General features: G+C 43.5%; 1 protein-coding gene across 1 annotated transcript in view; it reads right to left on the bottom strand.

The window, feature by feature from the left end:
• Positions 1 to 5,414: 5,414 nt before the first annotated feature.
• Positions 5,415 to 27,228, bottom strand: part of shisa8b (shisa family member 8b) — a 40,792-nt gene continuing 18,978 nt past the window's right edge. Inside the window, exons 4-5 of the mRNA XM_029763937.1 lie at positions 13,150 to 13,254; positions 5,415 to 7,305 (exon numbers count right to left, since the gene is read on the bottom strand). Coding sequence (XP_029619797.1) covers positions 6,833 to 7,305; positions 13,150 to 13,254 — 578 coding nt within the window. The 3' untranslated portion in view covers positions 5,415 to 6,832. The remainder of the gene's footprint in view (positions 7,306 to 13,149; positions 13,255 to 27,228) is intronic.

Below are 27,228 nucleotides of genomic sequence, written 5' to 3'. Positions count from 1 at the left end.
GTAGGCGGTCTCATCATTGTTGGTAATCAGGCCTACTACTGTTGTATCGTCTGCAAAGTTGATGATTGAGTTGGAGGCGTGCATGGCCACGCAGTCATGGGTAAACAGGGAGTACCGGAGGGGGCTGAGCACACATCCTTGTGGGGCCCCAGTGTTGAGGATCAGCGAAGTGGAGGTGTTGTTTCCTACCTTCACCACCTGAGGGCGGCCCGTCAGGAAGTCCAGGACCCAGTTGCACAGGGCGGAGTTCAGCCCCAGGGCCTCAAGCTTAATGATGAGCTTAGAGGGTACTATAGTGTTGAATGCTGAGCTATAGTCAATGAACAGCATTCTTACATAGGTATTCCTCTTGTCCAGATGGGATAGGGCAGTGTGCAGCGCGATGGCAACTGCATCGTCTGTGGATCTAAGGAAATTTAAGTGGGTCTAGGGTGTCTGGTAAGATAGAGGTGATATGATCCTTAACTAGTCCCTCAAAGCACTTCATGATGACAGAAGTGAGTGCTACGGGGCAAAAGTCATTTAGTTCAGTTACCTTTGCTTTCTTGGGTACTGGAATAATGGTGGACATCTTGAAGCATGTGGGGACAGCAGACTGGGTTAGGGAAAGATTGAATATGTCGTAAACACTCCAGCCAGCTGGTCTGCACATGCTCTGAGGACACGGCTAGGGATGCCGTCTGGGCCAGCAGCCTTGCTAGGGTTAACACGCTTAAATGCCTTACTCATGTCGATCACGGAAAAGGAAAGCCCACAGTCCTTGGTGGCGGGCCGTGTCGGTGGCACTGTGTTCCTATCCAGAAGCAAGACGTCAGTGACCCCGACGTGGCTGGTTTTCCCTTTGTAGTCCGTGATTGTCTGTAGTCCCTGCCACATACGTCTTGTGTCTGAGCCGTTGAATTGTGACTCCACTTTGTCTCTATACTGTTTGATTGCCTTACAGAGGGAATAACAACACTGTTTGTATTCACCAATATTCCCAGTCACCTTTTCCCATTGTTAAATGCGATGGTTCGCACTCTCAGTTAGGTATATTCATTTCTATTGGTCACAAAATAATCTGAAACAACCAAACAAACAGCCAATTCGTCCAACAAATGTGTAGAGTCACAAGCTTGATGTAGTCATTGCGTGCGATAAATATGGGACCAAATACTTACATTTTCACTACTTTTAGTCCCCTAAAATGAAGGGACTATGTACAGAAAGTGCTGTAATTTCTAAACGGTTCACCCGATATGGATGTATATACCCTCAAATTAAAGCTGACAGTCTGCACTTTAACCTTATAGTCATGGTATCATTTCACATCCAAAGTGCTAGAGTATAATGCCAAAATAACAAAATATTTGTCACGGTCCCAATACTTTTGGAGCTCACTGTGTGTCAAACATTTATCCCAACAGAACATAAAGCAAAGTATTCCCTGTACGTTTTTTTTTTTTTCCAGGTAAGTTGACTGAGAACACTTTCTCATTCATAGCAACGACCTGGGGAATAGTTACAGGGGAGAGAAGGGGGATGGATGAGCAAATTGGAAGCTGGGGATCATTAGGTGGCCATGATGGTATGAGGGCCAGATTGGTAATTTAGCCTGGACACCGGGGTTAACAGTCCTACTCTTACGGTAAGTACAAGGGTTGGAAAAATGCATGGTGTCATAATGGAAAAGGTTGGAAGCACTTCATTCAACGGTAAAAACATTGACTTAAATACTGAAATATGAATAACTATATATATTGCTTCAACCTTTCTAGTCCCTCTTGACTACCCTCACCAGTATGTGCTGCTTGATCAGTTTTGCCTCTGTGTGTCACTCATGTTGTGTTATGTTGCATGGTAACACTTTACTTGACACCCAGCCTCATTACACGGTCATAACCATGTCATAATATGTCATAACGTTTGACATAACCTGTCATAATATGATCATAACACTGTCATGACATGTTTAAACCTGTTGTGACATTGCGTTATTTTATGGCTGGTTATGACACCTACATAAGAGTGTGAAAACCCACAAAACCTACCACGGTAGTTATTTTATGGCTGGTTATGACGCGTACATAAGAGTGTGAAAACCCACAAAATCTACCCCGGAAGTTATTTTATGGCTGGTTATGACGCGTACATAAGAGTGTGAAAACCCACAAAACCTACCACGGTAGTTACTTTATGGCTGGTTATGACGCGTACAGAAGTGTGAAAACCCACAAAACCTACACACAAAGCAAAACATTCCATTACTCCATAGCCTACATGTCAACAGTTGGTTTATGTTATATACAGTTGAAGTCGGAAGTTTACATACACCTTAGCCAACTACATTTAAACTCAGTTTTTCACAATTCCTGACATTTAATCCTAGTAAAAATTCCCTGTCTTAGGTCAGTTAGGATCACCACTTTATTTTAAGAATGTGAAATGTCAGAATAATAGTTGAGAGAATGATTTATTTGATCATTTATTTCTTTCATCACATTCCCTGTGGGTCAGAAGGTTACATACACTCAATTAGTATTTGGTAGCATTGCCTTTAAATTGTTTAACTAAATGTTTCAGGTAGCCTTCCACAAGCTTTCCACAATAAGTTGGGTGAATTTTGGCCCATTCCTCCTGACAGAGGTTTGCAGGCCTCCTTGCTCGCACACACTTTTTCAGTTCTGCCCACAGATTTTCTATAGGTTTGCGGTCAGGGCTTTGTGATGGCCACTCCAATACCTTGACTCTGTTGTCCTTAAGCCATTTTGCCACCACTTTGGAAGTATGCTTGGGGTCATTGTCCATTTGGAAGACCCATTTGCAACCAAGCTTTAACTTCCTGACTGATGTCTTGAGATGTTGCTTCAAAATATCCACATAATTTTCTTTCCTCATGATGCCATCTATTTTGTGAAGTGCACCAGTCCCTACTGCAGCAAAGCACCCCCACAACATGATGCTGCCACCCCCGTGCTTCACGGTTGGGATGGTGTTCTTCGGCTTGCAAGGCTCCCCCTTTTTCCTCCAAACATAACGACGGTCATTATGGCCAAACAGTTCTATTTTTGTTTCATCAGACCAGAGGACATTTCTCCAAAAAGTATGATCTTTGTCTCCATGTGCAGTTGCAAACAGTAGTCTGGCTTTTTTTATGGCGGTTTTAGAGCAGTGGCTTCTTCCTTGCTGGGCGGCCTTTCAGGTTATGTCGATATATGACGTATTTTACTGTGGATATAGATACTTTTGTACCTGTTGTACCTGTACCTCCAGCATCTTCACAAGGTCCTTTGCTGTTTTTCTGGGATTGATTTGCACTTTTTGCACCAAAGCACGTTCATCTCTAGGAGACAGAACGTGTCTCCTTCCTGAGCGGTATGACAGCTGCGTGGTCCAATGGTGTTTATACTTGCATACTATTGTTTGTACAGATGAACGTGGTACCTTCAGGCATTTGGAAATTTCTCCCAAGGATGAATCAGACTTGTGGAGGTCTACAATTTTGTTTCTGAGGTCTTGGCTGATTTCTTTTGATTTTCCCATGATGTCAAGCAAAGAGGCACTGAGTTTGAAGGTAGGCCTTGAAATACATCCACAGGTACACCTCCAATTGACTCAAATGATGCCAGTTAGCCTATCAGAAGCTTCTAAAGCCATGACATCATTTTCTGGAATTTTCCAAGCTGTTTAAAGGCACAGTCAACTTAAGGTATGTAAACTTCTGACCCACTGGAATTGTGATACAGTGAATTATAAGTGAAATAATCTGTCTGTAAACAATTGTTGGAAAAATTACTTATGTCATGCACAAAGTAGATGTCCTAACCGACTTGCCAAAACTATAGTCTGTTAACAAGAAATTTGTGGTGTGGTTAAAAAACAAGTTTTAATGACTCCAATCTAAGTATATGTAAACTTCTGACTTCAACTGTATATATACAGTACCAGTCAAAAGTTTAGCACACCTACTCATTCCAGGGTTTTTCTTTATTTTGACTATTTTCTACATTGTTGAATAATAGTGAAGACTTCAAAACTAAGAAATAACACATATGGAATCATGTAGTAACCAAAAAAGTGTTAAAAAAATCTAAATATATTTTATATTTGAGATTCTTCAAAGTAGCCACCCTTTGCCTTGATGACATCTTTGCACTCTTGGCATAGTGTATTTTCTTAGTCCAAGTAAAGTGACACAGGGTGGCCAGAATGCTTCATGACAGTGTCACAAGTTATTTAAAATCTAAAAAAAACATGACTGTAATGAATACATTACAACAACAAAGGATTTAAAAAAGCATTTTAAGAAATTGAAAAAAATGTGGGTTTCAACACTTATGTAGGTGTCATAACCAGCCATAAAATAACACAATATATATCACAACAGGTGAAAATATATAGGTCATGACTGTGTTATGACCATTATGACAGGTTATGACAAGTTATGTCAGCTGTTATGACCAGTTGCGGTAGTCGTTGTGGTGGTGGTATCTTACAATTTGTTGTGAGGGTGTAATGCTAGCGTGTTGATGTTGATACAGTGTTACAGGTTTTTCATTGCATAGGCTGTGTTTGGTTTTCAGTTGACGACAGGAAGCATTCAGTGGAAAACTTAGCTGAAAATGGGTCTGTTTTCTGTTCTTGTCGTCAAAACATTTGTTTTAAAAGCTGCTATTGGCGCGGGAGTCATTTAAACAGTGTCAGGTAGTTTCAATCATGTTCATGTGAGAGTACACATGCCCTTGTCTCAGCCCACTGCCCTGAAACACATACATACACACGCAAGCAAACCTGCATTCTGGGGCTATGGGACATGGGGTGATGGGACTGGGAAACAGAGCTGGGGACCAAAGGACTATCAGTTACACCGCCTGGAGCCAGAGAACAGAGGGAACATGAGCGAGTGATAGGGAGGGAATGAGAGAGAAAATAGCTCTCCAAAAGAAGGGGTGAATAGAGACTTGATGAGAGATCCGAGAGAAGGAAGAGATGAAAGAAGGCTATGATTACAACTGGAGAGGAGCTGATTAGAAAACGGTAGAGGAGGAATAGAGAGAAGATGAAGAGGAATAGAGAGAAGATAAGGAGGAATAGAGAGAAGATTAAATGTTAGTCATTTATTCAGAGTGACTTATAGGCGCAATTAGGGTTAAGTGCCTTGCTCAAGGGCACATTGACATATTTTTTATTTAGTCGGCTTGGGGATTCGAACCAATGACCTATCGGTTACTGGCGCATAAGCTCTTAAACGTTAGACTACTTGTCGAAAAGGAGGAAGGGTAGGGATGTGCGAGGTAAGGGGTAGTAATGCATCATGATCATGACTCATGTAAAGAGTTTAGTTGTATTCATTGCCTTCATTAGCAATCCACTTCTGGAAGTGGATTCATCTGAAGTGTGCAGCTAGTACGTTGGCCATGTGTGTTAGCCTCGTATGGCCATCCTAATCTTGCTAGCTCGCGAGATCAGGATGGTCCTACAAGGCTACATGTGTGTTAGCCTCGTATGGTCATCCTAATCTTGCTAGCTCGCGAGATCAGGATGGTCCTACAAGGCTACATGTGTGTACCTTGTTAGAGTGAGTTTGTGCTCAACCCAATACCTTCCGAGAGACCGTAGCGTCGATTAGACTTCATTGGTCCTTACACATTTCTGCACCATTGTCTGGGTTTTAGAACTACTGCAACTGACCAAAGGTGCTACTATCACTAGTCCCCTCCCTGTTATGTGTCATTTAGTCATGTACAAGTATCCTACTTTTCAACAACAGTTTTGTTTCTTTATTCTCCTTCAGTGGTTAATCATTGTCCTGGTAAACAAATAGATGCACCATTTGTAGAATAGGGTACATCCCTTGCCATTTAAAGAGAGTCTGGTAGCCTTAGCAACACCTCTAGAGCTCTTGTCTGTGCCCTTTACTGTCCGTGCATCGAGGGAAAACACGGAAGACCTCCTCTGGGGTCTGAGATGCCGCAACAAATTCCCTTACACTGACAGCCCAGTGTGTCCTCACATACTCACACGCACTCATAAACACTCCATCAATACCCAGTCTCTAGCCTGGTCCCAGATCTGTTTGTGCCATTGCCTACTCCATTGTCGTTGTCAAGCCGTAACAATTCCATAAGGAGCTGGCAAGAGAGCAGAAACAGACTGGCACCCAGGCTAGACAGTCTCCAGATCCACAATGACTCCTTCATTTCAGCCCCAGGGAAGAAAAATCTGTACATATATACTTTGTCCTCTCCTGTCATCCGGCTTTCCTCTACAGATCCCTAGAGTGATTTCCCACTCTCTCCCTACCTGTCTCTCTCCCGTTCTCTCTCTCTGTCTTGTGCTGGGGCGGAGGCTGATTAGAGCTGACGTGAGGATGGCATTGTCCCTGTCGAGTTAATGTGGCCCCGGGGGTGCCATCATCCCTCTAATGGCCTGAACACAGCGCTTCTAAGGGCTGAGAGAGGGGGGAGCTGTGGGAGTGGGAAATAGAGGATAGAGGCGAAAGAACAAGACCAGAGAAGAATGCATGGAGAGATGTAGTAGAGTTAAAGAAAGGTTTCGAGCAACAAGGAGTTGTGGTAGACATAGAGACCGAGAGGGTCCAGGTTCTGAGGCTCAGAGGTGTTCAGAGAGCGACAGTGTTTCTCTTGCATTATCAATGTCTTGGTGATCTTTGTGGTTCAGTTATTCTACTTGAGTCATGGTGGTGGGTGGCGATGCTGATGCATTGTTGCCCTATCTTTTAACCCCCCTTCATCCAGTATCTTTGAAACACTCCGACACTCCTCTGTATCCTGTACATGTTTGTATCTGTTTCTGTATCATTGTAGGTACAGAGGAACTCAGAGCTCCATTCTCAGACAGTGACCTCTGTCTTGCTGTTGGTGGAGTAGCTCTTATGCCTGGTGTGGTGGTAGGAGGATGGGTGGCCGTATGACACAGGGTGGTTGAACATCTCCGGGAAATTCTCTACGCTGTGCTGTCTCCTGGTGGAATAGGCATGCTGGTGGGCTGAGATGTGCCCAGGCTGGGAGGTCTGCCTCTGGACGTGGCGTCCACTGGTGTCCCAGGCTTTCAAGGCCGAGCTAGAGAACAGGGGGTGGCTGGTGGTCTTGGACAGGCGGGACCTCTCCGGGTGGCTCTGGGGGATGGAGATGGAGAGGGGGGCGTGGAGGTTGTGGTGGGTGGGGAGTTGGTGGTGGTCTTGGTGAAGGTAGGACTTGTCTTTGGGGTGCAGGGAGATGGGCTGGAAGGCTGGAGGGGCTGCCTGGTACTGGGAGAAGTCCATCAAAGGGTAGCTCTTATAGTATCCCCGAGAGGCAGTGTCCGCTGCAGCAGACAAGAGAGAAGAGAGTTAGTGACCTGAAATGAACTGTCAACTGTCTAAGAAGAGGCCCTGATTTCAGAAAAAAACTAAAATCCTCAACTGTAAAAATCCTGGAAGTTTGTGTTATAAATAGGGTGGGCACTGGGAGGCCAGAGTGTCAGATAACTTCAGCTCAGGGGGACGGGGACAGCCTCGTCTCAGCAGTGAGGCCAGTGTGTCAGATAGCTTCAGCTCAGGGGGACGGGGACAGCCTCAGTCTCAGCAGTGAGGCCAGTGTGTTAGTTAGCTTCAGCTCAGGGGGACGGGGACAGCCTCGGCCTCAGCAGTGAGGCCAGTGTGTCAGATAGCTTCAGCTCAGGGGGACGGGGACAGCCTCGGTCTCAGCAGTGAGGCCAGTGTGTCAGATAGCTTCAGCTCAGGGGGACGGGGACGGGGACAGCCTCGTCTCAGCAGTGAGGCCAGTGTGTCAGTGTGTCAGATAACTTCAGCTCAGGGGGACGGGGACAGCCTCGTCTCAGCAGTGAGGCCAGTGTGTCAGATAGCTTCAGCTCAGGGGGACGGGGACAGCCTCAGTCTCAGCAGTGAGGCCAGTGTGTTAGTTAGCTTCAGCTCAGGGGGACGGGGACAGCCTCGGCCTCAGCAGTGAGGCCAGTGTGTCAGATAGCTTCAGCTCAGGGGGACGGGGACAGCCTCGTCTCAGCAGTGAGGCCAGTGTGTCAGATAGCTTCAGCTCAGGGGGACGGGGACAGCCTCAGTCTCAGCAGTGAGGCCAGTGTGTTAGTTAGCTTCAGCTCAGGGGGACGGGGACAGCCTCGGCCTCAGCAGTGAGGCCAGTGTGTCAGATAGCTTCAGCTCAGGGGGACGGGGACAGCCTCGGTCTCAGCAGTGAGGCCAGTGTGTCAGATAGCTTCAGCTCAGGGGGACGGGGACGGGGACAGCCTCGTCTCAGCAGTGAGGCCAGTGTGTCAGTGTGTCAGATAACTTCAGCTCAGGGGGACGGGGACAGCCTCGGACTCAGCAGTGAGGCCAGTGTGTCAGATAGCTTCAGCTCAGGGGGACGGGGACAGCCTCGTCTCAGCAGTGAGGTCAGTGCTTCCAGAACCCCGATCCCTCAGGCACACAAACTCCTAACCCTGTTCTGCTCACTTTGTGTGTGTGCTCTCGTGTATTTATTGTTCTGTCTCTCTCCATGAACACGTCAATGACGTTCTGTTCTCTCTGAGCTGTGGGTTGAAGTCATAATGCCTCTATCACACAGATGATGCTTTTGGTTTTGAATGAAGCACCAGAGTTGGTGTCAATTCCATTTCAATTCAGGAAGGATTTTCATAAAAAATATATAATAATCAAAATCTTACTTCAATTCACTTCCTGAATTTAGAGAATTTAAATGGAAGTGATCCCAACCCAACATGAGAAACATGTTTGCTGCTGCTGCGTGTCTGCCTGCATGTACAGTATGCGTGCATGTGTGTTTGGATGTGTGTTCCTACATACGTTTATATACGTGTGTGTGTGTCTACATATGTGTGTGTGTGTCTACATGTGTGTATGTGTAAGTCGTCTCCAGGTCTCTGTCAGGTCGGATCAGCGTTGTCTGCCAGGCGATATGTATGTGTGTGATGCCTGGATACTCATTAGAGCCGCGGAGAGACAAATCTAAGAGAGAAAGAGCGAATGTTTCTGAGTGGAATTCAGAGTGCAATGCTTTCCATTCCACTCTAGTCAGTGAATCATCCCTCTATGCCTGAAAAGTAGATTGTGGAGTGACAGAGATTCCGTTCCCTGTCCATTGCTGTATTTCTCTTCAGTCTGTCGGTGTGAATGGTGTGTTCTGTCCCAACACACTGCCATAATGTTGCTTCAGACACAAAATAATACATTACTGTGAATAGTATAGAGTGTGCGACTTTAATATTTTTTTCTCACAAGTTTATGATCTGCCAGTTTGTACCACAACATCCCTGTAGCTCCTGGGTGCATGTTTTGGTTTTTGCCCTAGCACTACACAGCTGATTCAAATAACTTACTCAACATCAAGCTTTGATTATTTGAATCAGCTGTGTAGTCCTAAGGAAATAAACTAAACGTGCACCCAGGACCGAGTTTGGGAAACCCTGGTTTACATGAGCTTCACCAGAACCATATACTGTGTATGTACACTCAGAGGCCAGTTTATTGGGTACACCCATCTACTACCGGGCTGGACCCCTTTTTTGCCTCCAGAACAGCCTGAATTATTTGAGGTGTGGATTCTACAAGGTGTGGCATTCAAATGTTGCTCAATTGGTATCAAGGGACCAAACGTGCCATTGAAACATTTCCCACACCATTACACCATCACCACCATCCTGTAACCATTGACACCAGGCAGGATGGGGCCATGGACTCATGCTGCTTACGCCAAATCCTGACTGGCATCATCATGACTCAACAGGAACCGGGATTCATCGGACCAGATTATGTTTTTCCACTCAATTGTCCAATGTTGGTGATCACGTGCCCACTGGATCCGCTTCTTGTTTTTAGCTGATAGGAGTAGAACCCGATTCGGTCGTCTGCTGCAATAGCCCATCCGTGACAAGGACTGACGAGTTGTGCTTTCCGAGATGCTGTTCTGCACACCACTGTTGCACTCTGCCATTATTTGTCTGTTTGTGGCCTGCCTGTTAGCTTACACGATTCTTGCCATTCTACTTCGACCGTTGTAATAAACAAGATGTTTTTGCCCACAGGACTTCACTGACTGGTTGTTTTTTGTTTGTCGCACCATTCTCTGTAACCTTAGACACAGTGATGTAAAGTACTTAAACCTGTTGTGGATAGGGGGCAGTATTTTCACGGCCAGGTGAAAACCAATTTAATCTGGTTACTACTCTTGCCCAGAAACTAGAATATACATATAATTAGTAGATTTGGATAGAAAACACTCTAAAGTTTCTAAAACTGTTTGAATGGTGTCTGTGAGTATAACAGAACTCATATGGCAGGCAAAAACCTGAGAAGATTCCAAGCAGGAAGTGGCCTGTCTGACAATTTGTAGCCCTTCTGTTGCATCTCTATCGAAATTACAGTATCTGAGCTGTTACGTGACACTTTCTAAGGCCTCCATTGGCTCTCTAAAGCCTTCAGAAACTGGATTGAGGCGTCTCCCGTCTCTGGGCAGATAACAGCAGCACAGTTTGTCAGTGGACTGCCTGGTGACAGAGAGACTGGAGATGCGCGTTCACGAGACCTCGCCATTTTTTCTTTCCCTCTTTGAATGAATACAACATTGTCCGGTTGGAATATTATCGCTATTTTACGAGGAAAATAGCATAAAAAATGATTTTAAACAGCGTTTGACATGCTTCTAAGTACGGTAATGGAACATTTTGATTTTTTTTGTCACGAAATGCGCTCGCGCGTTACCCTTTGGATAGTGACCTGAACGCACAAACAAAACGGAGGTATTTGGATATAACTATGGATTATTTGGAACAAAAACAACATTTGTTGTTGAAGTAGAAGTCCTGGGAGTGCATTCTGACAAAGAACAGCAAAGGTAATACAATTTTTCTAATAGTAATTCTGAGTTTAGTGAGCCCCGAAGTTGGCGGGTGTCTGAATAGCTAGCCTGTGATGGCTGAGCTATGTACTCAGAATATTGCAAAATGTGCTTTCACCGAAAAGCTATTTTAAAATCTGACATAGCGATTGCATAAAGGAGTTCTGCATCTATAATTCTTAAAATAATTGTTATGTATTTTGTCAACGTTTATGATGAGTAATTTAGTAAATTCAGCGGAAGTTTTGGGTGGGAATGCTAGTTCTGAACATCACATGTTAATGTTAAAAGCTGTTTTTTGATATAAATGTGAACTTGATTGAACAAAACATGCATGTATTGTATAACATAATCTCCTAGGAGTGTCATCTGATGAAGATCATCAAAGGTTAGTGCTGCATTTAGCTGTGGTTTGGGTTTTTGTGACATATATGCTTGCTTTGAAAATGGCTGTGTGATTATTTTTGGCTGGGTACTCTCCTGACATAATCTAATGTTTTGCTTTCGCTGTAAAGCCTTTTTGAAATCGGACAATGTGGTTGGATTAACGAGAGTCTTATCTTTCAAATGGTGTAAAATAGTCATATGTTTGAGAAATTGAAGTTATAGCATTTTTAAGGTTTTTGTATTTCGCGCCACGCCTATCATTGGATATTGGTGAGGCGTTCCGCTAGCGGAGCATCTGCCCTCAACATAAAAATTCTTTAAAGTACCACTTAAGTAGTTTTTTGGGGCATCTGTACTATTTCTATTTTTGACAACTTTTACTTCACTACATTCGTAAAGAAAATAATGTACTTTTTACTCCATACATTTTCCCTGACACCCAAAAGTATTCGTTACATTTGAACGCTTAGCAGGACAGGAAAATGGTCCAATTCACGCACTTATCAAGTGAACATCCCTGGTCATCCCTACTGCCACTGATCTGGTGGACTCACCAAAAACAGATGCTTCCTTTGTAAATTATGTCTGATTATTGGAGTGTGCCCCTGGCTATCCATAAATAAAAAATTGTGCTGTCTGGTTAAGTAAGGAATTTGAAATTATTTATACTTTTAGTTTTGATAATTAAGTATATATTAGCAATTACATGTACTTTTGATATTTAAGTATATTTAAAACCAGTAATATTTTATTGGGTGATTTTTATTGAGTAATTTTATATTAAAGAGTATCATTTTTACTTTTTCCACCACTGCCTAGACACTGTCACGGGGAGCTGGAGGTTTGAGATACTGGAACCAGCGTGTCTGGCACCGCCGATCATTCTGCGCTCAGTCGCTAAGGTCACTTGTTTTGCCCATTCTAACGTGCAATCGATGTCACCTTGTATAATGATAGGAGACAGGCGCAGGAATATGAAATGGGGGCTTTTATTTCTCTACCCAAAATAGCATATGTCATGAACATTATGGGGACGAAGCCCAAAACAAATACGTATACATATAACACAGGGCTGTAACCCAAACAAAGAGCAAGGTGTAAACCTCTAATAAATACATGGAACGAGACCTGTAATAACAAGTGCACACTAACACGGTAACACGCAAGCGAATACAACACAGCACAGGTACACACAAGACCAACTGACACGGAACAATAATCAACAAGGACAAAGGGGAACAGAGAGCACATATATACACATACTAATCAGGGGGAATGGGAACCAGGTGTGCGTAATGAGACAAGACAGTCCGGGGTTGGTGGTAATGAATCCAGTTCAGTGACGCCTAGAAGACCCATGACGTAGACCTCTGGAGCTGGTGAACGGAATGAGCAGCACTACCTCGAACAGTAACTGAATGCCTCGATGCCTGTCTGCCTGCTTCATATAGCAAGCCACAGCCACGTGAACCTAATCAACTGCCAATGAGTGTATATGGATCTGACCTACACTTTCCAGAAAAGCGCTGAGACTGTATTGCCAGTAGGATATCTCCTTTCATTCATGATATGTCTTTTCCATGAAGGGAGCCTAAACCACATCAGATGCCAGCTTGAAAACCTTACGATGGTTTGAAAAGGTTACAGTGCCAGTCTGGATTATGATCAGCATGATGTCCTGGAGTGTGTGTGTGTGTGTGTGTGTGTGTGTGTGTGTGTGTGTGTGTGTGTGTGTGTGTGTGTGTGTGTGTGTGTGTGTGTGTGCGTGCATGTGTGTCCGCATGTGTGTGTCCATATGTTTAAATGTGTGTTAATGTGTGTTTATGCATGTGTGTGTGTGCGTGCATGTTTGTGTCCATTATGCGTGTGCGTGTGCGTGTGTGTGTGTGGGTGGGTGGGTGGGTGGCCTTACCCACAGCCCTGAGGGAGTTGTACTTGTTGAGGCCCAGTCCACTGAGGTTGCTGTGAGGGTGTGGCATTCCTGGGTATAAGGCTGAATTGTTCAGGTGGTAGTGCTCTGTAGGGAGAAAGAAGGATAGAGAGCGAGATGGAGAGAAAAAAAGAGAGAAAAGTTAGTAATAAGATTAGTATCACTTTATTTGTCAATTGTACGGACAGCATACTATTTAAATGCTCCTAACATTTGTGACTGGGATTGAGAATTCTTCTTCCCTAGTCCAGATCTGTCACAGCCCAACACTGTCTGTTGCAAAGTGCTGTTTTGCCAAGGGAGAATGTGGCCCCTAGTGCTAAATGAGGTGTGACTAATTAACAATGGAACAAACAAACTAGGTAGAAAAAAACTGCATCAATGACCGCTGCTGGCCCAGCCTCTGTCATGCTGTCAGGGGGAACAAGAAAAGTGGGACACTGGGGTTGCATAGTGGCAGAGCCATCTCACACCCTGCATGGCTAGTGGCCATAGAACTGGGGTCCGTTAGTAGCCTATATGAACACATACAGTAGGCTCACATGATTATTCCTACATACCGGTACACCGCCATAAAAATCCCCAAGTGTTTTTCCCTATGATGTACTGTTACACCAACATTGCCATGGCATGGCAGCGCAGTTTGCAATATATACAGTGCCTTCGGAAAGTATTCAGACCCCTTCAATTTGTCCACATTTTGTGACGTTACAGCGTTATTCTAAAATAGATTAAATACCAAAAAATCCATACCAATCTACACACAATACCCCATAACGACAAAGTGTAACAGGCTTTTATAAAATTTTACAAATGTACGAAAATAAAAACTGAAATATCTTATTTATATAAGTATTCAGACTCTTTGCAATGAGACTCGAAATTGAGCTCAGATGCATCCTGTTTCCATTGATCATCCTTGAGCTGTTTCTACAACTTGATTGGAGTCCAACGGTGGTAAATTCAATTGATTGGACATAATTAGGAAAGGCACACATCTGCCTATATAAGGTCCCACAGTTGACAGTGCACGTCAGAGCAAAAACCAAGCCAAGAGGTTGAAGCAATTGTCCGTAGAGCTTCGAGACAGGATTGTGTCAAGGCACAGATCTGGGGAAGGGTACCAAACAATGTCTGCAGCATTGAAGGTCCCCAAGAACACAGTGGCCTCTATCATTCTTAAATGGAAGAAGTTTGGAACCAGTGGTGTAAAGTATTTAACCTGTCTGGCTAGGGGGCAGCATTTTCAAGGCCGGATAAAAAACGTACCCGATTTAAACTGGTTACTACTCTTGCCCAGAAACGAGAATATGCATATTATTAGTAGATTTGGATAGAAACACTCTGAAGTTTCTAAAACTGTTTGAATGGTGTCTGTGAGTATAACAGAACTCATATGGCAGGCAAAAAGCTGAGAAAATTCCAAGCAGGAAGTGGCCTGTCTGAGAATTTGTAGTTCTTCTTTCTAGTCCCTTTCGAAACTACAGTATCTCTGGGGTTACGTAGCACTTTCTAAGGCTTCCATTGGCTCTCTAAAGCCTTCAGAAAGCAGGTTTGAGGCGTCTCCTGTCTCTGGGCAAAGTATGGTAGCTCAGTTTCTCTGTGGTCTGCCTGGTGACTAAGAGATTGGATATGCGCGTTCACAAGACCACGCTGTTTTTTCTTTTCCTCTTTGAATGAATACACTATTGTCCGGTTGGAATATTATCGCTATTTTACGAGAAAAATACCATAAAAATTGATTTTAAACAATGTTTGACATGCTTCTAAGTACGGTAATGAAAGATTTTGAATTTTTTTGTCTCGAAATGCGCTCGCGCGTTACCCTTTGGATAGTGACCTGAACGCACGAACAAAACGGAGGTATTTGGATATAACTATGGATTATTTGGAACAAAAACAACATTTCTTGTGGAAGTAGCAGTCCTGGGAGTGCATTCTGACGAAGATCAGCAAAGGTAATACAATTTTTCTAATGCTAATTCTGAGTTTAGTGTGCCCAAAGTTGGCGGGTGTCAAAATAGCTAGCCGTGATGGCTGAGCTATGTACTCAGAATTTTGCAAAATGTGCTTTCGCCGAAAAGCTATTTTAAAATCTGACATAGCGATTGCAGAAAGGAGTTCTGTATCTATAATTCTTAAGATAATTGTTATGTATTTTGTCAATGTTAATGATGTGTAAATTAGTAAATTCACCGGAGGTTTTCGGTGGGGATACATTTTCTGAACACCACACGCCAATGTAAAAAGCAGTTTTTTGATATAAATTTGAACTTGATTGAACAAAACATGCATGTATTGTATAACATAATCTCCTAGGACTGTCATCTGATGAAGATCATCAAAGGTTAGTGCTTAATTTAGCTGTGGTTTGGGTTTCTGTGACATATATGCTTGCTTGGAAAATGGCTGTGTGATTATTTTGGGCTATGTACTCTCCTAACATAATCTAATGTTTTGCTTTCGCTGTAAAGCCTTTTTGAAATCGGACAATGTGGTTAGATTAACGAGGATCTTATCTTTAAAATGGTGTAAAATAGTCGTATGTTTGAAAAATTGAAATTATTGCATTTTTGAGGTTTTGTATTTTGCGCCACGCTGTTCCACTGGCTGTTGAATAGAGTGGGACGGTGATGTCCCACTAGCCCAGATTAAGTAAAAATACTTCAAAGTACTATTTAAGTAGTTTTTTGGGGTATCTGTACTTTACCTTACTATTTATATTTTTGACAACTTTTACTTTTGACAACTTCTACATTCCTAAAGAAAATGATGTACTTTTTACTCCATACATTTTCCCTGACACCCAAAAGTACTCGTTGAATGCTTAACAGGAGAGGAAAATTGTCTAATTCACACACTTATCAAGAGAACATCCTTGGTCATCCCTACTGCCTCAGATCTGGCAGACTCACTAAACACATGCTTCGTTTGTAAATGATGTCTGAGTGTTGTAGCATGTGCCTGGCTTTCAGTAAATTTAAAAACAAGAAAATGATCCCACCTGCTTTTCTTAATTATTTATAATTTTACTTTAACTTTTGATACTTAAGTACAAAAATAAATAAGGGAACACTTAAACAACACAATGTAACTCCAAGTCAATCACACTTCTGTGAAATCAAACTGTCCACTTAGGAAGCAAAACTGACTGACAATAAATTCCACGTGCTGTTGTACAAATGGAATAGACAACAGGTGGAAATTATAGGCAATTAGCAAGACACCCCCAATAAAGGAGTGGTTCTGCAGGTGGTGACCACAGACCACTTCTCAGTTCCTATGCTTCCTGGCTGATGTTTTGGTCACTTTTGAATGCTGGCGGTGCTTTCACTCTAGTGGTAGCATGAGATGGAGTCTACAACCCACACAAGTGGCTCAGGTAGTGCAGCTCATCCAGGATGGCACATCAATGTGAGCTGTGGCAAGAAGGTTTGCTGTGTCTGTCAGCGTAGTGTCCAGAGCATGGAGGCGCTACCAGGAGACAGGCCAGTACATCAGGAGACGTGGAGGAGGCCGTAGGAGGGCAACAACCCAGCAGCAGGACCGCTACCTCTGCCTTTGTGCAAGGAGGAGCAGGAGGAGCACTGCCAGAGCCCTGCAAAATGACCTCCAGCAGGCCACAAATGTGCATGTGTCTGCTGAAACGGTCAGAAACAGACTCCATGAGGGTGGTATGAGGGCCCGACGTCCACAGGTGGGGGTTGTGCTTACAGCCCAACACCGTGCAGGACGTTTGGCATTTGCCAGAGAACACCAAGATTGGCAAATCCGCCACTGGCACCCTGTGCTCTTCACAGATGAAAGCAGGTTCACACTGAGCACATGTGACAGAGTCTGGAGACGCCGTGGAGAACGTTCTGCTGCCTGCAACATCCTCCAGCATGACCGGTTTGGCGGTGGGTCAGTCATGGTGTGGGGTGGCATTTCTTTGGGGGGCCGCACAGCCCTCCATGTGCTCGTCAGAGGTAGCCTGACTGCCATTAGGTACCGAGATGAGATCCTCAGACCCCTTGTGAGACCATATGCTGGTGCAGTTGGCCCTGGGTTCCTCCTAATGCAAGACAATGCTAGACCTCATGTGGCTGGAGTGTGTCAGCAGTTCCTGCAAGAGGAAGGCATTGATGCTATGGACTGGCCCGCCCGTTCCCCAGACCTGAATCCAATTGAGCACATCTGGGACATCATGTCTCGCTCCATCCACCAACGCCACGTTGCACCACAGACTGTCCAGGAGTTGGCGGATGCTTTAGTCCAGGTCTGGGAGGAGATCCCTCAGGAAACCATCCGCCACCTCATCAGGAGCATGCCCAGGCGTTGTAGGGAGGTCATACAGGCACGTGGAGGCCACACACACTACTGAGCCTCATTTTGACTTGTTTTAAGGACATGACATCAAAGTTGGATCAGCCTGTAGTGTGGTTTTCCACTTTAATTTTGAGTGTGACTCCAAATCCAGACCTCCATGGGTTGATACATTGGATTTCCATTGATTATTTTTGTGAGATTTTGTTATCAGCACATTCAACTATGTAAAGAAAAAAGTATTTAATAAGATTATTTCATTCATTCAGATCTAGGATGTGTTATTTTAGTGTACCCTTTATTTTTTTGAGCAGTGTATATTCAATGTGCGGGAAAAATTGAGGCTATGATTAAGAAGTTGGAGCTCTTCTCTGTCTGCATTAATAAGGACAACACACAGGTATTTCCATCATTGCATGATTTTTTGTGTGCAAATGAACTCAAGCTTACGGACAATGTCAAATGTGATATAGCGAAGCACCTGAGTGAGTTGGGTGCGCAATTACGCAGGTCCTTTCCCGAAACGGATGACACAACTGGATTCGTTATGCCTTTCATGCCCTGCCTGCAATCCACTTGCCGATATCTGAACAAGAGAGCCTCAAGCGGTTCTGTGAAAATGTTATTTAATCAGAAGCCACTGCCAGATTTCTGGATTGGGCTGTGCTCAGAATGTCCTGCCTTGGCAAATTGCGCTGTTAAGACACTGATGCCCTTTGCTACCACGTACCTATGTGAGAGTGGATTCTCAGCCCTCACTAGCATGAAAACTAAATACAGGCACAGACTGTGTGTGGAAAATTATTTAACCTGTCTGGGCTAGGGGGCAGTATTTTCACGGCCGGATGAAAAACGTACCCGATTTAATCTGGTTACTACTCCTGCCCAGTAACTAGAATATGCATATAATTAGTAGATTTGGATAGAAAACACTCTGAGGTTTCTAAAACTGTTTGAATGGTGTCTGTGAGTATAACAGAACTCATATGGCAGGCAAAAACCTGAGAAAAATCCAAGCAGGAAGTGGAAAGTCTGAGAATTGTAGTTCTTCTTTTGATTCTCTATCGAAGCTACAGTGTCTGTGGGGTGACGTTGCACTTCCTAAGGCTTCCACTGGCAGTCAACAGCCTTCAGAAAGTGGTTTGAGCATTCTCCTGTCACTGGGCAGATAATAGGAGCTCAGTTTCTGAGTGGACTGCCTGGCAACAAACGGATTGGATATGCGCCGTCATGCGAGCACGCCGTTTCTTCTTTTTCTTCTTGAATGAATATGCTATTGTCCGGTTGGAATATTATCGCAATTTTACGTTAAAAATACCGTAAAGATTCATTTTAAACAGCGTTTGACATGCTTCTAAGTACGGTAATGGAACATTTTGACTTTTCGTCTCTGGTTCCACGCTCGCGCGTTATGCCTTTGGATAAGAGATCTGTACGCAAGAACAAAACGGAGGTATTTGTACATAAATATGGATTATTTCGAACAAAAACAACATTTATTGTGGAAGTAGCAGTCCTGGGAGTGCATTCTGACGAAGATCAGCAAAGGTAAGAGAATATTTCTAATACTAATTCTGAGTTTAGGTTGCCCCGAACTTGGCGGGTGTCTGAATAGCTCACCGTGATGGCTGAGCTATGTACTCAGAATATTGAAAAATGTGCTTTCTCCGTAAAGCTATTTTAAAATCTGACACAGTGGTTGCATCCAGGGGTAGTCTATCTATAATTCTTTAAATAATTGTTATATATTTTGTCAACGTTTATGATGAGTATTTTTGTAAATTGATGTGCACATTCACCGGACGTTTTGTTGGGAATACATTTTCTGAACATCACGTGCCAATGTAAAATGCTGTTTTTGGATATAAATATGAACTTTATCGAACAAAACATACATGTATTGTGTAACATAATGTCCTAGGAGTGTCATCTGATGAAGATCGTCAAAGGTTAGTGCTTCATTTAGCTGTGTTTTGGGTTTTATTGACACGTGTCCTTGCTTGGAAAATGGCTGTGTGATTATTTTTGTCTATGTACTTTCCTAACATAATCTAATATTTTGCTTTCGCTGTAAAGCCTTTTTGAAATCGGACAATGTGGTTACATCAAGGAGAAGTGTATCTTTAAAATGGTGTAAAATAGTTGTATGTTTGAGAAAGTTGAATTATGACATTTTGATGTTTTTGAATTTGCCGCCTTGATATTTCACTGGCTGTGTCCCGCAGGCTAGCGTCCCACGTAGCCCATCGAAGTTAAGACTGAGACTCTCTTCAATACAACCCAACACTGCAGAGTTATGTACATCCTTTCAAGCACACCCTTCTCAATAACAAATAAGGTTTTATATGTAAGATGGTTAAATAAAGAGCAAAATTATTGATTATTATTGAATTATTATTTGTGCCCTATAAGAACTCTTTGTCACTTCCCACGAGCCGGGTTGTGACAAAAACTCTCAGTAATTCTTATGTTTAATAAATATATTGTATAGTGTGTGTGTGGCAGGCTTACAATGATGTCAAAAAACAACATTTGAGAGTGCGCTGACCCTGGTGCTAGAGGGGGTATGCAGCTGGAGGTTGAATGTTTGAAGGTGTACGGGACTATAAAAAGTTTGAAGAGAAGAGTGGAGGCTGTTATAGCAGCAAAGGGGGGACCAACTCCATATTAATGCCCATGATTTTGGAATGAGCTGTTTGACAAGCTGGTGTCCACATACTTTTGGTCATGTAGTGTATCAAGTTTGTGCAAAGTGTTTTCTAAGAGCTCTGTGACTTTATCAACATTGGCACATGGGTGGATATAAACAACAACATAGAATAGTTGGAAGAATTCACGTGGCCGATAAAATGGGCGAGGAGAAATGGCAAGCAGTTCAATGTCAGATTCACAGATTTTATCTTGCAATGTGTTGCACAAGTTCTTCTTTACATAAATGCAAACCTCACCGCCCTGTTCTTTTCCAGTACTCAATTTGTCTCTATCCAAGCAGACTGGTGCGCCAAATCCATCAATGGAAAAATCTGAGGTGTGTGTCTGGACCCTTCTATAACATGTCATTTACATAATAAATAGAGATTTGGTTGTAAAAAACGTATCCTTTACACATTTCACTGTACTTGTGCATGTGACAAAACTTTAAACTTTGACCATGTAAGTGGACTCCTAACCACTATCACATCACTTCCACCATTACTTCCTGTTTCAATGCCGTGTGTGTCTGTCTTGAGTCTGGTATTAAATGTGTGAATTGTATCTCTGTCTCCTACTGGTCATTCTACGTCCTCTAACCGGGAGTGCTGGGACAGTTGTACCTACAGTATATTTTTAAACCGGCACCTCTTTTGAGGCCATCACCAGTTGGCGGTGCTCTTTTTCACTGATGATGGTAAAGGAGACACTAATAAGGTGGTCTACTCCGTTCTCTTCTGTTATGCTCTGCTCGTGTTGAGGACAGTGTCAAAACACTGTGCAACCAAGGCTGTGTGTGTGTGTGTGTGTGTGTGTGTGTGTGTGTGTGTGTGTGTGTGTGTGTGTGTGTGTGTGTGTGTGTGTGTGTGTGTGTGTGTGTGTGTGTGTGTGTGTGTGTGTGTTTGTGTGTGAGTGTGCATGTGCAATGTGGAACCAAGACTGTGCGTGTGTGCGTGCATCCATGAAATATACATTGCATTCGGAATTTTTTTTTTTCCCTCATCAATCTACACACAATACCCCAGAATCACAAAGCAAAAACAGGTTGCTAATTGTTTTTGCAAATTTCTTTAAAAAAATAAAAATAATAAAGTATATATATATTTGCATAAGTATTCAGACCCTTTACTCAGAACTTTGTTGAAGCACCTTTGGCAGCACTTTCAAGTCTTCTTGGGTATGATGCTACAAGCTTGGCGCACCTGTATTTTTGGAGTTTCTCCCATTCTTCTCTGCGGATCCTCTCAAGCTCTGTCAGGTTGGATGGGGAGTGTCGCTGCACAGCTATTTTCAGGTGTCTCCAGAGGTCTCCAGTCTCTCCCCGTATATAGTCTCGCTATTGTTATTTTACTGCTGCTCTTTAATTACTTGTTACTTTTATTTCTTATTCTTATCCATTTCTTTTAAACTGCATTGGTCTTTAGGGGCTCGTAAGTAAGCATTTCACTGTAAGGTCTACACCTGTTGTATTCGGTGCATGTGACTAATAAAATTGTATTTTATTTTATTTGAGATGTAAGACAGTGTTCAAGACAGACCTTTGGCTGGGCCACTCAAGGACATTCAGAGACTTGTCCCGAAGCCACACCTGCGTTGTCTTGGCTGTGTGTTTAGGGTTGTTGTCCTGTTGGAAGGTGAACCTTCGCCCCAGTCTGAGGTCCTGAGCTCTCTGTAGCAAGTTTTCATCAAGGATCTCTCTGTACTTTGCTCTGTTCATCTTTCCCTTGATCCTGACTAGTCTCCCAGTCCCTGCCGCTGAAAAACATCCACAGGATGTCGTCACCTCAATGCTTCGCCGTAGGGATGGTGCCAGGTTTCCTCCAGACGTGACACTTGGCATTCAGGCCAAAGAGTTCAATCTTGGTTTCATCAGACCAGAGAATCTTGTTTCTCATGGTCTGAGAGTCCTTTAGGTGCTTTTTGGCATAATCCAAGCGGGCTGTCATGTGCCTTTAACTGAGGAGTGGTTTCCGTCTGGCCACTCTACCATAAAGGCCTGATTGGTGGAGTGCTGCAGAGATGGTTGTCCTTCTGGAAGGTTCTCCCATCTCCACAGAGGAACTCTGGAGCTCCGTCAGAGTGACCATCGGGTTCTTGGTAACCTCCCTGACCAAGGCCCTTCTCCCCCGATTGCTCAGTTTGGACGGGCGGCCAGCTCTAGGAAGAGTCATGGTGGTTCCAAACTTCTTCCATTTAAGAATGATGGAGGCCAATGTGTTCTTGGGGACCTTCAATGCTGCAGAATGTTTTTGGTACCCTTCCCCAGATCTGTGCCTCGACATAATCCTGTCTCAAAGCCCTACTGACATTTCCTTCGACCTCATGGCTTGGTTTTTGCTCTGACATGCACTGTCAACTGTGTGACCTTATATAGACGGGGGTATGCCTTTCCAAAACATGGTGGTGATGACATCCTGCTGTGTGGATGTTTTTCAGCGGCAGGGACTGGGAGAATTTACCACAGGTGGACTCCAATCAAGTTGTAGAAACATCTCAAAGATGATCAATGGAAACAGGATGCACCTGAGCTCAATTTCAAGTCTCATAGCAAAGGGTCTGAATATTTATGTAAATAAGGTATTTCTGTGTTTTAGTTTTTATAAATTTGAAATCCTTTCTAAAAACCAGTTTTCTCTTTGTCCTTTTGGGGTATTGTTTGTAGATTGATGAGGGAAAAAAATGACTTAATCAATTTTAGAATAAGGCTGTACTGTAACAAAATGTGGAAAAAGGGAAGGGGCCTGGATACTTTCCAAATGCACTGTATGTGTGTAGGCCTACATCAAATGAGTGGTATGTGATGGGAGATGGGGAGTTGGAGTTATGCCGTGCATATTAAGTAAGACCTTCGGCGTGGTGACCCACTGAAGAAAGAACAAGAGGGCAGGGGCGGCCCATTATGGTTATGTAATGTCATGTCTTCTCAGGCTGGTACGGCTGGGTGGTGTACTATACACTGCAGACCTGGCCGAATATGATAGATAGTGTAGATATGTGTCCTTAGATGTCTGTTCCACTTGGCCCTGGGCTACTCTCTCTGTCTGAACAGTGGAGGGTTGTTGAGACATGATGCAGTCATTTGAGGGACAGAGGGAACGGGCTGGAGTTATGCAGCAGTACTGTTACTAATATAATTATAGAAAAAGACTAGGGTGGACTGTATCTTAGGCTAGGTTGAAGAGTGATATTGCCACTATGGTGCATCTGTAAGAATGCAGGAAGGAAGGTTCAAGACAAGGTTTCCAGTTCTCGTTATTTATTCACTAACTAAAAGGGCACAGCAGGTCACAGGAGCACATGGGGGGTAGGATGGAGATTTGATGGCTCGTAAGGCCGGAAGGTACGTTTGTGACAAGTTATGATAGGAGGTTGTGGTCTGAAGGGAATTCAAAGAGGAGATAAAATACATTAGTATACAAGACAAAGTGCCATAAGGAAGGAGAAATATAAAAGTATATCAACCATGCTAACCAAACAAAGGACATTACCAATAAAATTAAATCAAATCAAATCAAATGTTGTTTGTCACATGCGCCGAATACAACCGGTGCAGACCTTACAGTGAAATGCTTACTTACAAGCCCTTAACGAACAATGCAGTTTTAAGAAAATACCCCCAACAAAGTAAGAGATAAGTAAATAAATAGCGGGGCTATATACAGGGGTACCGGTTCAGAGTCAATGTGTCAATGTGCAGGGGCACCAGTGTCGAGGTAATTGAGGTAATTATGTACATGCAGGTAGGGTTACTAAAGTGGCTATGCATAGATAATAACAGAGAGTAGCAGTGGGGTGGGGGTGGGGGTGGGGGTGGGGGTGCAAATAGTCTGGGTAGCCATTTGATTAGCTGTTCAGGAGTCTTATGGCTTGGGGGTAGAAGCTGTTTAGAAGCCTCTTTGACCTAGACTTGGCGCTCCGGTACCGCTTGCCGTGTGGTAGCAGAGAGAACAGTCTATGACTTGGGTGGCTGGAGTCTTCGACAATTATTAGGGCCTTCCTCTGACAATGCCTGGAATAGAGGTCCTGAATGGCAGGAAGCTTGGCCCCGGTGATGTACTGGGCCGTACGCACTACCCTCTGTAGTGCCTTGCGTTCGGAGGCTGAGCAGTTGCCATACCAGGCAATGATGCAACCCATCAGGAAGCTCTCGATGGTGCAGCTGTAAAACCTTTTGAGGATCTGAGGACCCATGCCAAATCTTTTCAGTCTCCTGAGGGGGAATAGGTTGTGTCGTGACCTCTTCACGACTGTCTTGATGTGCTTGGACCATGTTAGTTTGTTGGTGATGTGGACCCCAAGGAACTTGAAGCTCTCAACCTGCTCCACTACAGCCCGTGTTGTAGTGGAGCAGGTTGAGAGGTCAGTGTTACTTGAGCAGGCAGTGTACTTGAGCAGGTCAGTGTTACTTGCCTCGAAGCGAGCGTAGAAGTTTTTTAGCTCATCTGGTAGGCTTGTGTCACTGGGCAGATCTCGGTTGTGCTTCCTTTTGTATTCTGTAATAGTTTGCAGGCCCTGCCAGATCCGACGAGCGTCGGAGCTGGTGTAGGACGATTATTAGATCTTAGTCCTGTATTGACACTTTGCCTGTTTGATGGTTTGTTGGCAGGCATAGCAGGATTTCTTATAAGCTTCTGGGTTAGAGTAGCCTAGTGGTTAGAGCGTTGGACTAGTAACCGAAACGTTGAAAGATCAAATCCACAAGCTGACAAGGTAAAAATCTGTCGTTCTGCCCCTGAACTAGGCAGTTAACCCCCTGTTCCTAGGCCATCATTGAAAATAAGAATTTGTTCTTAACTGACTTGCCTAGTTAAATAAAGTTAAGAAAAAAGTCCCGCTCCTTGAAAGCGGCAGCTTTAGCTTGGTGCGAATGTTGCCTGTAATCAATGGCTTCTGGTTGGGGTAATATCTATGCAACTCAGGATATATAAGACAAAGGAAAGAAGGAATACTTTCTAAGGAAAGTATAGCATCATAAACTGATTGGCAATTAACATACCGGCTAGAACGTTAGCATTAGCATTATACAATTCTCTACATACATAAAAGGCACTTACTTTAGAGTCCGGTAAGCACAACAAAGGAAATCGAATAAGGACTTGGGCCGCCCCATGCCACTACAAACACTGAACAAACACTGATATAAAACTAGCTGCTTATATACGTGAGGAAAGGAGAGGAATGGTGATTATCAGAGTGAGCTCAGATGTGGTGAGTTTGCAGGAGAACCGGCGTGTCCAAAGGGTGATTAGGGAATTGGTGAGATGGCATGATCCTTCAGAACAGTAATAGGACTGATAATACATTGGATATTACATGGTTATTACACAAGAGGCCCAGAGGTGTGTTTGTGCCTCATTCTGAACACACTTACCCATAGTACAACCTGCTCCCAATACCCAGCTATTGTGTGTGTTCATAGCCGTGAAACTCTAAGAGACTGCTGAGACGAGCAAGCAAGCACATGTGTGTGTGTGTGTTTGTAATGTTACATTAAAGAGTATTTTGTGCCTTAGGGAGGGTGATAAAGAGGAGAGTGCATAACGGGATGTCTGACGTCTGTAAGACACGAGAGAGTGTGTGTGTGTGTGTGTGTGTGTGTGTGTGTGTGTGTGTGTGTGTGTGTGTGTGTGTATGTGTGTGTGGCTGGCCCTAACGCGTCTGTACTACTTTGAGAGCAGTGTAGTTTCACATTGGCCATTTGAGCTTCACTAGTGTGGCAGGCATAGACACACACACACACACACACACACACACACACACACACACACACACACACACACACACACACACACACACACACACACACACCTTGCTACCTCCTATTACCGCCGTGTATATAGAGCCGTGCAACTCCCCATCACCCCTCTGTGCCTAAAGACTCACACTTGATCAGTCCCTATGAAAGACTGTTTTTTATATTTTTTAACTGGAGTGCTTCCCTTAGGGCTGGAGGGAGGGGGGCTACAAATCCCTCCCTGCTAAAATCTGTCATTTATAAGAATAACAAGCCGTCTGTCTTTTTTGGAGCCTGGAGATGGAGATGGAGATGGGAGGTTATCAGCCAATATGACAATACTAAGAAAGAGAGGGAAGGTAAATGTGGGTGAAACATAAGTGTTGCAGAGAGAAAGAAAGAGACAAAGGGAAAGATGGACAGAATAGAGAGGGAAAGAGCTATTGCGTGAGAGAGGAAGTGAGAGGTGTGTCGTAAGAAAATGCTTATCCCAAGGTATTTTCCTGTTTGATAACTACTTCATTGGGAGTTTTGTCCTTTTCTTCTGTGGCCTCTCTTAACAATCCATTTCTTACGTTAACCAACGTTCTGCGTGATTTAATGTTGTCTTTGGACTGAGAGAGGTTCATAAACATACACAAAAGCATCATAAGCTGCTCTACACTTAAATGAAAATGAAGCTTTTGGGCCAAACTTAAGCATTTGCACCAGGTGCAAAGTTTACACCTGTAGACACAAGTTTTTTAAGTGAATGAAATATTGAGGGCAGACCAAAAAGGATAAATAAAGGTTAAGAGGAAGTATAATAAGCTTTGTTTTTGGTGTTTTATCCCCTATTGAAAAAGCTGGTGCAAACTTTAAACTCATAAATCCTTGGTCAGTGAGCAGCCGGCATTACTTTTCCCAAAGCATCTCTTTCTTTTCCCAAAGCATCTCTTTCTTTTCCCAAAGCATCTCTTTCTTTTCCCAAAGCATCTCTTTCTTTTATCAAAGCATCTCTTTCTTTTCCCAAAGCATCTCTTTCTTTTCCCAAAGCATCTCTTTCTTTTCCCAAAGCATCTTTCTTTTCCCAAAGCATCTCTTTCTTTTCCCAAAGCATCTCTTTCTTTTCCCAAAGCATCTCTTTCTTTTCCCAAAGCATCTCTTTCTTTTCCCAAAGCATCTCTTTCTTTTATCAAAGCATCTCTTTCTTTTCCCAAAGCATCTCTTTCTTTTATCAAAGCATCTCTTTCTTTTATCAAAAAATCTCTTTCTTTTATCAAAACATCTCTTTCTTTTCCCAAAGCATCTCTTTCTTTTCCCAAAGCATCTCTTTCTTTTCCCAAAGCATC

This window comes from Salmo trutta, chromosome 10, assembly GCF_901001165.1.
Source record: "Salmo trutta chromosome 10, fSalTru1.1, whole genome shotgun sequence".
Lineage (NCBI taxonomy): Eukaryota > Metazoa > Chordata > Actinopteri > Salmoniformes > Salmonidae > Salmo > Salmo trutta.
Note: the sequence above shows the minus strand (reverse complement) of the source record. Positions and strands in the feature narration are given on the sequence as shown.